Source organism: Mercenaria mercenaria, chromosome 11 (genome assembly GCF_021730395.1).
Source record: "Mercenaria mercenaria strain notata chromosome 11, MADL_Memer_1, whole genome shotgun sequence".
NCBI classification, from domain to species: Eukaryota; Metazoa; Mollusca; class Bivalvia; order Venerida; family Veneridae; genus Mercenaria; species Mercenaria mercenaria.
In genome coordinates this window covers 41086317-41098904 of record NC_069371.1, presented here as the reverse complement: position 1 = coordinate 41098904, position 12588 = coordinate 41086317, and the positions used below count along the sequence as shown (strand labels likewise).

The following is a 12588-nucleotide window of genomic DNA, read 5'->3' as shown; positions in this document are numbered from 1 at the left end:
TCGAATTAACCGCTCGAAGACTTCACTCCAACACGGAACTCCACGACTCTACTCCAAGACTCCACTCCACGTTCTCATTTCAGGTTTTACAAAAATGTAGTATATGTCATTTAAATTAGCAGTTAAGTATCTAGCATATCACGACAATACAAACCATTATGAGTTAACATTGACCGACATGTAGATCCATATTCAAATTAACGTTTTGTTGGCTTTTAAAGAGTCAAATAATAATTACAAAAATTAGTTTCAGAATGAAATTTTCTGAAGTAATGAATAAACAGAATAGAATAGAAATTTATTTTAAACTTAAAAGTTAACATAAATACATCGTACTGTCTACATATTCTAGCATAAAACTGCAGTGCTTGTCCCTTTTCGGGTGTGTTTTAACAGGAGAGAACACGTGTGTTAATAGAGAGATTCCCGCACGCACGTGCTGATAAAACACATTTTTATACATGCTCGTTCCGTGACAAAGCGTAAACGCATTACGGCCCGCAAACGGATAATTTAAAATGAAATAACGTCAACGTACTAAAACAACACAGACATTCCCGCGCAGTTCATTGAAAATGCAGTTGAAGGACAATTATACTCATTTATAAGCCTTTACCCGTTTTATGCAAGAATAGCGTCAGCACATGTTTATTTCATGTAATAATAGCTTCAGAATCACTGATAAGTTGGTACCCTTGCCCTTCTGTGCTCGGACGCCAACCATTCTTGGGATTCTGCAGTAACACAATACACAATAACACATGTATTTGTATATGAAATTATCTGACATGTTTCATTCTAATATTTCAGTAATTAAATGGAAGAAAGACATGAAACATGTAATCAATCTAACAAATGAATGATATAGTTTACTTGTGAATACATTAAGTAACTGTTCATATTAATTGTATTTGATATACAGTAACTATTGTCAATATTATCCATTTATACAGTTTTATTTTATATCAAGCATTACGTGAAATACATTTCTAAATGAGTTTTGCAAGTTACGATATTCTGACCAAGCACAATGTTTTTTTATCATACGCAGAGAAAGCAAGGAAAAGTTATGGAATCGTACACAGACACTGTATCAACATCTTGAGTTCTGATTGTAATTGCTCCATGTTTTGATAAGGCTGTAAAAGCTTTGACCAGGGCACTGTGTACTTCTTACATCACGGTGACCACACAGTGTATAAGATGATGCCAATTTGCCGTTGTTTTTAGCACATTTCAGCAAACTTTTCACGGCGTTTTGAGCAGCTGTGTTTGGAACTGTGTTACTGAAATCACCTATCACACAAATCCCTGAAAACAAAAAACGGTTATACAAATACTTAACAATCATATTAACTTTAGGTAGAGGACCCTAATGAAAAAAAAAACACAAGTAATTTTTGTTTGATTAAATATTCTCGTGACGATCACAGTTATGCAGAAATTGCTGATAAATACCTTGAACTTCAAATAATATATTGTTCCGTTTTCATAAACTGCAATGCTGAAGTTTGAAATTTAAATTTTAGGACTGTGCAGTACCATATATTGAACTCGTTGAATATTTTTACTGGGGAAAATCTTTGAGTCAATTAATGTAGGGATGTATGTATGGTAATATACTGTGAACTTGTATTTAGGTGTTTTACAAAATTGTTAATTTTGTGTCATACTTCTACGTGTTTGTAAAAAGTTGTATAATATTACATATTTTGTAATTTTTCATTAATTGCAGTTCATTCGATAACTCACACATATATAACACTTTTGCTCTACACATTTATTGAAATGTTGAAAATTTGAAAAGAGACATTAAAAGCTTTAAAGGCACTAACCTCCAGATTTGGCGAAAAAATAATCTATCTTTCAAATTGAAGTTTGGTTATATTATGAACATTAGAATATAAATTTTTGTTTCTAAAATATTTAAAAAATTATAAATCAAGAAAAAAAGATGACCGCGTCGGGAATCGAACCCCGGACCGCCGCGGCAATAAAGATATTTTCCCGTCATCGTAACCAATAGCGCTATAGCGGAAGTAGTGAATTATAACTTCAAAATATAGATACAGTATTTATAATCGAGACAGTTTACCTAGAGTAAAAGCGTTACAAACGCTTTTCGATTTTCGCCGTAAAAAGTAGTAAAAGCAGCAAATTCTCATGTGTTTCTGTAACATATAGTTTGTCAGCGCCTTCTTAAGAAAGATAGCATTTATTTCCAGATATCTGAAATGTTTGTTGTTGTCAAACGATCTGGAGGCCAGACCCTTTAAATTATTACTATAGTTTCAAAATTCTTACCTATGCTGTTTCTGTTTATTGTTGAACTACCGGCATGTGCCCCTCTCACATTCCAGCCGCGTCCTTCATAAATATTTCCATCTTCACCAACTACAAAGTTATAACCGATGTCCCACCATCCTAAAATATATCAGTAAATGTTACTGAATTTTATACATTACCACATATAGAATACAAACCTGCACACAGATGTTTTTTTTTTTTTTGTTCATAAAGGTTAAAATTTATGATTAACGTTAATAAATGCAAAAAAAAAACAAAAAAACTCAGGGTAATAAGGTTTAAAAACTGTTGATCCTCTTGGAAGAGGGAGCTTACCAATCTTGTGAAGAAATACCAATAATGATTAGGATGAAATAAAATTTGTAATGATTTTAGCCATGCATGTTTTTACTAAACTGCGATTTCCGGAATTAATTGAAATCAGTAAATTTCCAGTAAAACTCCAAACGCAAATTATTGTTGGAATGGTACCATCTCCAGTAAAAATTCAATTGGTGCGAGAAATATCAATACAAGCCCTAAACCAAATTGGATTAACAGGAACGTGACATGTGTGGTAGATAATAGATCAATGCACCTAGAGCACAAAATCTGAAACTTAAACAGTAACAGAATCAAAATTTTCATATGATGAAAAAGTTATACTGAAAAAAGCAACAAAAAACTCATTGAGTCTGGATTTGTAAAATTAAATTCGTTTCATACCACCATACACATTTTTGCCACGAAGTATTAGTTTATTTATCACAAGCTTCAACATGCTTGGAAAAGTCGCCATATGACCTATACTTGTGTCGGTGCGACGTTAAACCCAACAAAATAAAATAAATCAGCATGCTTGGTGGCGCGTATAAAGTTAAAACTGTTACTATTTTTGCACCAAATTAAAACAATTAGTTATGTTTTTTTCTGTATTTATCTTTAATTTTCACTAACCACTGTATTTGTTTAAATTATTTAAACTGTTCCGAAAATCAGACGCAATAGTAAAAGTTTAAGCAAACCCCGAAATATATAGTCCTATGCCCTTCCAAAAATCGTTGTTAATTATAAAAGGCATGGGACTCAAATTTTCTCCCTGACGTAAGCAAAGAGTAAAATGGTTTCATATTTTAATACATGTTAAATATTACTTTAAAAAAAAGCTTTCCCTGAATAAAATTTTGTGACATTTTTTCTAAACATTGGGAAAAATCCACAAATGCGCAGAATAATTTTTCTCCTTTATCTCGAATGTTCCAATTAGGTCATGGTGTGTAAAACTGCAGCCTGAACATGAATACCCTTTTCTAAACCCAGTCTGTTTGTTTGTTTGTTTTGGGTTTAACGCCGTTTTTCAACAGTATTTCAGTCATGTAACGGCGGGCAGTTAACCTAACCAGTGTTTCTGGATTCTGTACCAGTACAAACCTGTTCTCCGCCAGTAACTGCCAACTTCCCAACATGAATCAGAGGTGGAGGACTAATGATTTCAGACACTATGTCGTTTATCAAATAGTCACGGAGAACATACGCTCCGTCCGAGGATCGAACTCACGACCCCGCGATCCGTAGACCAACGCTCTACCTACTGAGCTAAGCGGGCGGTCTGATCTTCAGCTAACAAATTAAATGTTTAGACATATTTTATGAGGCGATAATTTAGACCTGCAGTGAAAGTTGGTTTAAACAATATTTTATTAATCACAAAATTTACAACATGTATATATATATCAAAAAAAGCATACAGGATTGAGTAGGAAGCTGAAAGCTTATTTGAAACTCTCTCCTTAAATATTTACGTTTAGCATGTTAAATCACGGTAACTTATAAAGTGATTGATAATGTAAATTGCTTGCAGTTTATTCATCTACATTTGTTTTGTTCTTATTATAGGTTTTTAGGTTATAACCACGTTACGCGTATGAACGCAAAAACAAAATAGGAAATAATATAACATTAAAGTCATAGGTTGGCAATATATTAAGTGTTATAAAATGTGTGTGTCTATGTGGCAAAGAAAAGAGGTAGGAGGCGAAAAGTAGGAAATTAGAGAAGAAATGAGTTGAGTGGTCGCTTTAGAGACTAGCTTGGATTTGAACTTTGTCTGTATACCGTGTGTAAATATATATGGGTTAGTATGGCAGTGCATAGTAATTATGTTTCGAATCTCTTTGTTTTTTGTATGTACTTTTGTATGTGCATGAATATTGAGCTGTTGTGTGTGTTTGTAATAGAGGTGTCACCATAAAGTAGTGTGTGTAAAGTAATAGTTGTTAGTGGTCTGATATTGTTTAAGAGTTCAGTGCGTTCCATGATATATTTTGGACAAATAAAGAAATAATGATAGGTGTCTTCCGCTTCACCGCATGAGCATAGAGGACTGTTGACAATATTTTTGGAAAAGAGGTGTTCGTTAAGAGAGCTACAATGAGTCCAAAGCCTACAGTGCAGTATTTGATATTTGCGATCTCCAATATAGTAATGACAAGGAGGTTTGTGTATACCAGCAAATAGTCTTCTTTTGAAGGTTGACAAAGTTGGACAGTTTCGAATGTCTGTTGGTAATTGGTTCCAATCAGTTATAGTTGATGGAAGGAAAGAGTTAGCAAAAGTTGGGTATTACATTGAAAGTTTCTGGTATTGCTTGCATTTCTAAGATTGTATGCAGAGGCCTGTCCAACAGTGTGAGGAACTAGTGTAGAGAGATACTCCGGAGATAGAAGATTATACATTTTATAGAATAGAATGAGTTTGTGTTTTTGTCTTCTGGTTTTAAGAAGCTCGAATCCAGTGTCTGTGTAGAGATTTTCAAATGAGACTAGCTTTGTTGCGCCGGTGATAATTCGACAGGCTTCTAACTGAATTTTCTCAAGTTCTGTCTCTTGTTGTTGAGTTATATTGCTCCACACAACGTCCGAAAACTCCAGAAGTGGCCTTATGAATGATAGATAAATAGTTTCAAGTGCTTTTCTATCTAAAACGAATTTTAGGGATCTCATGACGTTTATTCGTTTCCAGGCCTTTTCTTTGATGTTTTCTATATGTTCGTGCCAGCTTCCATCGTTCGAAAATGTAACTCCAAGATGCTTATGGGAATCAACTTCGTTTATTTGGAAACCATTCATAGAGAGGGGAGGATGGATAGGTTTGTTATGTTTGCGTGATATAAGAAGAGTCTCTGTTTTTCTTTGAGTGATTTCGACCAACCAATCATTCGCCCAGTGAAAGTTGTGATAGGTCTGTAATTAATAGGTTCCTCCAAGTTTTCTTTATTTTCAAAAGTTGGTATAATGGTTTCCTCTAGCAAACAGAAGGGGGCATAGCTAGTATCATGTATCCGTTAATGACATCAACCGACTGACTCGACGCTTTACAGTAGAAATAACAAAATCCGAAAAAAACGTTGATAAAAAGAAATTAAATTTAACATACCCTTTGTATCCATGTGGTAGTTTTGGTACGATTTAACTTTTGTCTTGCACGTTGCTGTGCTGAAACACCGACTTCCAGTAGCATGATGGATTATAGCGTAAGTAACCGAATTAGACATCCAGGTGGTTTTCACAGCTGGACGAGCGTTCCACTCACTCCTTGAAATTATTCTCGGACATCCAGGAAGCTGGACACAGTTTATTCCAACCAAAATGGCTAAGCACAGCAGCAGGGAAGTATTCATTTTAAATCTGGAATCAAACACATTTAACCCTTAACATGCTGGACACAATTAATTCTGCCTTTGCGACAAGTGCAGTTCAAGATCAGACTGCACATCCGTGCAGTCTGATAATTATCTGCACTGTTCGCTATTCAGCCAGTATTCTTTTGGTATGCACCCCTTTTAACAGTAATTGAACTGTCCAAATTGAAAGATGGACAAGTTCATTATAGAAATATAGCAGGGTAAGGGTTAATATAACTCAGTATCATGATCAAACTTGAACAAGTACAGTTGAAACTCAGTTATCTCGAAATCCAAGGGACCGATCGTATTACTTTGGGATAACCGAAAATCGACTTTAAATGATATTTAAAGTGATTTCGGGACAGGACTTAGTAATGTCTTCGAAATAATCGGAAGTTTTAGATGAACGAGTTCGAGATATCAAGTTTAAACAGTATTTCGTAACGCTAACAGAATATTATGAAGTTAGGGGCTGCCTTTTTACCGGATTTAACCTCTCCGCTGACTTCAAACCACTTGCCCCTCACTCGGGGCGTTGAAGTCTTCATATAAGGAAGCTATCCAGCAGGCTTACGGAAGGTTATGGTTGTGCCTAGGTGCCATAATGCATGGAGCGGCACCTGGTGTCTTTCTTCATCATCAAAGCTGGAAAATCGCAATATGACCTTAAATTGTGTCGATGAGGCGTTAAACCCAACATGTTTTCTTTGTTTATTTTCAACAGCCCACTTGCAATGACTATTTGTTTAAGAAATTTTGTTTTAATGTTTCTCACTTATCATTAGGGTTTAAACAAGATTGCTTAATAATTAAGAGTATGTCTGTAGCTTCATATACTACTGTCCTACTATTAACTAGACAGCGGCCCGATTATTATGCTAATGTTTAACATAAGTCAGACTAAAATATCTGCAAATTACATCTACTGGTATACCATCGACCAATTTCGAAAAAAAAAGTTGTTTCATTTTTAGCATCAAACGAAATTATTTTGCTCGGCAAATACAATATACAATTTTATCAAAACATCACTCGTTTGATTTGAACTAAAGTGTCAGGCAACAACAACAACAAAAAAAAACATTTGTGAAATTAGGTAATGTAAGACAAAGAAATATTTTGAAAATATAGATACTGTTAGAAGCATTGTCTAACCTATCCAGTCTTTATTTTTTTGTAAACCACATTGTGAAAAATGAATTTACCTGTTAAAAACAATAATGCACAGTATTTAACTATATTTTCCTTATGCTGTTCAACGTATAGTTAAACATTATATTCCAATGCAGTGAACTTGTCTAAATCAATCATTTCTACGTAAAACATATTGATTTCATGGTAAACGATTAGATAACAGAAAAGACTTACATTTGATGCGTTCCTTCACTATGTTGTAAGAGTGCAACACTGAATATAAAATGAATGTATGAAAAATTGCCAGTCTTAATAATTTTTATGTCATTTATGTCATTATCGACCTTCTTCCTTTTAGTTGTTTATTTGATTCATTTTAAGATAGCATACTGATTACATCCAATAAAGATGCAGTAGCATTCAGGAAGAGAAAATGTTGCTCTTGTTTTTGTTGTTTATTTTATCATGGTTGAAAAGCGTATCACTACTATATTGGAGGATATGGTGTTGTGATGCTGCGTAAAAAATTAGGTAGTAAGTAACGGTTATTGTGTGATTTCTAATTGTCCAAGTAGGCGACACCTCTTTAATGAATAAATAGTGCAATGTGTAGAAGACTAAAGACGCTTTCCTTAGTTCTAAAATGTAGAACTAGTAAAGAACTTGCTTTGATTTAAAGCTGCGCCCCAATTCCCCTCTCCACCCTCATCCTCGAAAGACTTGAAATTACTAGTAGTCTATTGGTGGTTTTAAGACGAGGAATGGGATTCAAACGATGCCTTATCACTGGACCACAGATCCACTCCAAAACAGTGATAAAATATAGTTTTGCACTTTTTCTGGACAATGAACATATGGTTCATATATATATAGTTACTTATTTTGTCACGGGTCTTTATATTAAGCTGACACTTCCTAGATTATTTTGTGCTGATTTTAATTTTTATTCTATTATTAAAATAGCAATAGTTTGTTCTTTTTATCAGCCAGATTAAACGCCTTCCAATTATCGGCAATTCTTCTTCCCTTTCTTTAAGCAAACCTCACGCCCAAGAGGAAAACTTAAACCTGCTTTGAAGGATCCAATAGCAAACGATTTTATGATTTTAATAAAACAAACAGTTAAATTGTTTAATTGTATTGTATGTAAACGTTATCCCAAAATAGCATGATATATAACTTTAAGGAACACATTTACTACACTAAGGTTAATATACTTGCTGTGTCGGCTGGTTTATTCATATGGTACCACTTTTTTAAGTTGATAATTATTTTAGTGTATATAGATGTAAACAACCACTTTTACAGAAATATATAAATGAAAGTTTTTATCTTAGTTCAGATTATCATCGCTAACCAGTTCACCCTTGATCTGATCATGGATGATATTTGCTTTTTAAGACTCATCAGTGTGTCTTAATATATAACAATAATACCCATTCATTTATTGTTATATATATTTAGAAACACTGATGATCCATTCACGGCGAAACTAGTTTGCGACTTTTCTATTAAAATTTAAGAAAATCCAAGCAAGCGTGTGAAGTCATTTTATAATTTTATATATATATTGGGTCTATGTATTGTTTAAAGAGACCCAACAAATGGCAAATAAAGACCCAGTAAGAGGAAAATGACCCGGCAATTACGGAATGCATCTCATTGGAGACCTAGTTAGTTGTTAGAGATAAATTGGATGAGACTTAAATAAACTATCAAACCGCATTTAGTGTATTTGGTCGATTTTAAAGACATCAAAAATATTACATTAATAAAATTTAATTGTTGATGTTAAAAGCGTATGTTTATCCTTGTAAAAATAAAACATAAACACCTAAACTAATATCTTTAATCTTACGCACATGTTTATGAATCACTTAATCAAAAAAACCATAAAACGGTAGTAGTAAACAAGAAATTTTGAAATACAAGTGATGAAACAATTATTTGTAGTAGGGTTATCCACCAATGAAATAGTTGTGCGCAATATTAATATATTCACCCTAGAGCAATTTAGGTTTTCCATGTATTACTTTATTTGGATAGTATGAAACAAAATATTTAAAACGTTTTATCAGGAGAAGGAAATAGAAGCAATATCTATTATAATCTCTTACTGTTTTTATTTATTTATTTATTTTCAGTTGAGGCCAAGGTAGTATCCTCGTTTATTGTCCCCGTATTTGGTTCCATAGGGGTCGGGGAACCACACCAAATGTCACTGACAATGTACTTTATAACACAAATGACTTTTTTTTTTATATATTTAACAAATGATTGGAGTACTTACACATCAAAACAATTCATTTGAACTGTCTTATGAGGAAAACAAAAAGGAAGAAGTTGTTTGGGAAAACAAGATGGAAGATGAAGAATAAATTTTGAAATAAAAAGACAAGTCCTATTCTACTATCGTATTCTGAAGTTGTTTCAAACAGTGTCTATGTTATTTTCTCGAAATAGTTATTTCATGTCTTTCTTGTTGTGGAAATCTTACTAGATATCTAGTTTTTTACACAGTTCAAACCAATTTTTATTTAAGATCTTGAAATTATCAGTTAGTTTAGATATGGATTTTTCATTTTAAATTCTTATTTTAAATATGTGGTAAAAACAGGAAAGAATGGCAAAACCTGTAATGTTCTCTCAATTTTGATTTATAAATGTTTTCTTCTGTGTATTAATATAGATATTATACTCCTCACACGTCATTTCTGGGGATTTTTTTCTGGACAAAAATCTATGAATAACTGGACAAGAGCCAAAAAGATGTGCTGTAGTCCACACTATAGTACTGTACTACATAAAACATTCTTTGTCTTGCGTATATTGTGCAAAACCTAAATATTTTGGTTTATTCTATATCGAAAATATCTTGATTTAATTTCATTAAGTTTGTATAGTAATCTTTAAATTCTTTTTCTGAAATTTCCATAGACATATACCATTTGTCTTGTATCGTAATAGATGTACACTGTAGACTCTACAATTGTATTATAAAAATTCTGACTTTCTTTTATTATCTTTGATTGCTTGTTTTAAAACGGACTTAAAAAATATATGTTTTAAAAAGTGTTTTGCCTAATTTCACTTTTCTACTTGTCTAGAATATTTGAGACACATAATGCAAATCTAAGAATGTACCTACCTCTTACACGATATTTGCTTTTGATACTGTCTATATTAAGGTAATTGCCATCGTCTTCAATTAAATCTATCTTATGTTGCACCAGATATTGCATAATATAAGATTTCTTCTAAATTCTTAACTTCGCAGCATTTTTCTAATTTTGTTCAGTTGCAAATAGGTATTTCCAGAATGGGCTTTGTGTATCCATATTGATAAATTAAACCTTAGAGTAATGTGGGCCTAAGGAATTATTTTTAATTCTCCAGATTATATAATGTTAGTAGCCATTTTTCTTTTTAATCTCTCCAGTCCGTTATTCCATAAAAAATTATAAGCGATACTTTCCATTTGTTAATAAATTCATCGGCAGAATTTAGGAGAGAAATAAACAGATGTATAAAGAGAAATTTTACAAAAGCTACCTTTCCAAAAGTGAGATTTCTTTTTGACCAAACACTTGTTATGCTCCTACATGTTTGTTCTATTCTAGGTGCGTTTAAATTCAAAACTTCATTACATTTAGCTAAAAATAGACGCCGAGTATCTTGATGGGATCTGGACTCCAATGTAAGGTCGATTTTACAAAACGTAATGTCCAACCTGTGATTGCAAAGTATGACAATCAAGCCTATAACAAGATCCTTTGGAAGCATAGAACGTTCTAACGTCACCCAGCCGACCCCGACCGCCCAAAACACCGGCTTGTATTGAGCTCTTTAATGAAGATATGTTGAAGGAACTCAAAAAGGACGAGAAATATTTAAAACAACGCAGTCGAAGGACACTTGCCTTATTCAAGTATTTGTTCATATATTTCATATATTTATCATATTTCAAATAGATATTGCTAAAAGAATTATTTTCAAGAAATTCTGATAATGTACACGTGTAAGATAAGATAAAGTGATTATTATTGGTTTTGCACAATCAACAAGATAAACGTACAAAGGGATGATATTCTATCTAGGTAAAGCACAAACGGCCCGTTTGACCCCACCAATTTACTTTAAAGAACATTCTATTATCAACATTGTTGTTTCTATCAAATGACATAAACTTAATAATGCTGTGGCGATCTTTTTCTTATGTAGGTAGGTGCATTTTTGCATGATTCCATGGACTTATACTGTCAATTATGCAGTTAATAATATACAGTGCACTTAGTTAAAGATTTATAAAACCGTCTGGGTAGCCCAGTAGTAGAGTGTCCGCTTCGTGTGTAGGTGGTCGTAGATTCGCTCCCAAAGACGTGAAAACTGTTACTAAAGATCAACTTTATGCATCGAGCCGTGTCTGCACTTTTAGCTCATAATAATACTGCGGTAAACGCCGAGGATAGCGGATAAGTCACGCCTCACTAATTGACGTTGAATTATAGTAGCAAATTCTTAAAGCGACTAACCCACACATTGTGATTTGTAATTTTCAAAATAATTTATCACTGGAAGGCAAAATACCGCCATTGTTTCATATATTTACATGAAACATAATAGTTGACCAGTTTATAGTTTCCAGATTTACGGGAACATTCGATCTTTTGCAGTTTTTCTCATGAACTTTTATAAACTGTAACAATGCTTTATTTTGTAAACATTGATAAATAAAGAACGAAACGCGATAGTATTTTAGACGCTATCATCACGTGGGCAGCAAACCAAAAGTTCGCATGTAGTTTGATTGTTCAATTCATTTTCACCTCAATACCGAACTATAGGTAGCGCACATTATGATGGCGTTTAGAAGTGAAAACAAAACAATAACATCAAATCAAGTAAATACACTAAGTTTACGATTTAGTCAGTGATTCTTCGTTGGCCGAGCGATTACGATATTTGTATTATACCTTTTCGTCAGGAGTTCGATCCCCATTTTTTTCAGCTTGCATTACATACATTTTTATAAGTTTGTTTTAATCTGGTTTCTAATTTATTGTTTTGTTTCTTCTTTTCGTATAAAATTGGTAGTATCAGTCAATCCTAAAATTGTGGCCGTGCAATGCTTTTATTAAAGTGAAGTGTAAGATTGTTATAAAAGTTATAAAACTAACTCGTACAGGTTTAAAAATACCACAGGAAAGCATAAAAAATTTGATCATATTAAAAGTGGAGTGTATTTAGACATAATTACATGTCAATTGTGATATATAATTTTAGTGAACATGTTAGAACTGGATTTACTAACTCGTTTTATCTTCACTGAATTGTATTGAAGACAAAAAAATAAAGACAAAATTTAACGGGTCTGGGAACCGAACTCACGACGAAAAAGTATAATACGAATACCGAAACCGCTCTAGGCCAACGAGAAATCACTGACTGCAGTGTAAACGTACTAAGTGTACTGACTTCATTTT

The 12588-nt window shown here is 33.0% G+C and overlaps 1 protein-coding gene across 1 annotated transcript; it reads right to left on the bottom strand.

Annotated features, from left to right (window-relative positions):
- Window positions 1-286: 286 nt before the first annotated feature.
- LOC128545863 (peptidoglycan-recognition protein SC2-like) lies at window positions 287-7492 on the bottom strand. The gene is made up of 4 exons (XM_053517237.1): window positions 7340-7492; window positions 5722-5972; window positions 2305-2424; window positions 287-1311 (listed from the first exon to the last, which is right to left on the bottom strand). The coding sequence occupies exons 2-4, from the start codon at window positions 5963-5965 to the stop codon at window positions 1094-1096; spliced, it is 582 nt and encodes a 193-aa protein (XP_053373212.1). The 5' UTR covers window positions 5966-5972; window positions 7340-7492; the 3' UTR covers window positions 287-1093.
- Between the last annotated feature and the right edge of the window lie 5096 nt (window positions 7493-12588).

What these genes read in the sequence shown, in the direction of transcription:
- LOC128545863 (XM_053517237.1), bottom strand. Translation starts at nt 5,965, where the DNA reads ATGAATACTTCCCTGCTGCTGTGCTTAGCCATTTTGGTTGGAATAAAC. An exon ending in CTACCACATGGATACAAAGG is followed by an intron (nt 2,425 to 5,721) that starts GTATGTTAAATT and finishes GATATATTTTAG; the next exon opens with GATGGTGGGACATCGGTTAT. An exon ending in AATAAACAGAAACAGCATAG is followed by an intron (nt 1,312 to 2,304) that starts GTAAGAATTTTG and finishes TTTTGTTTTCAG; the next exon opens with GGATTTGTGTGATAGGTGAT.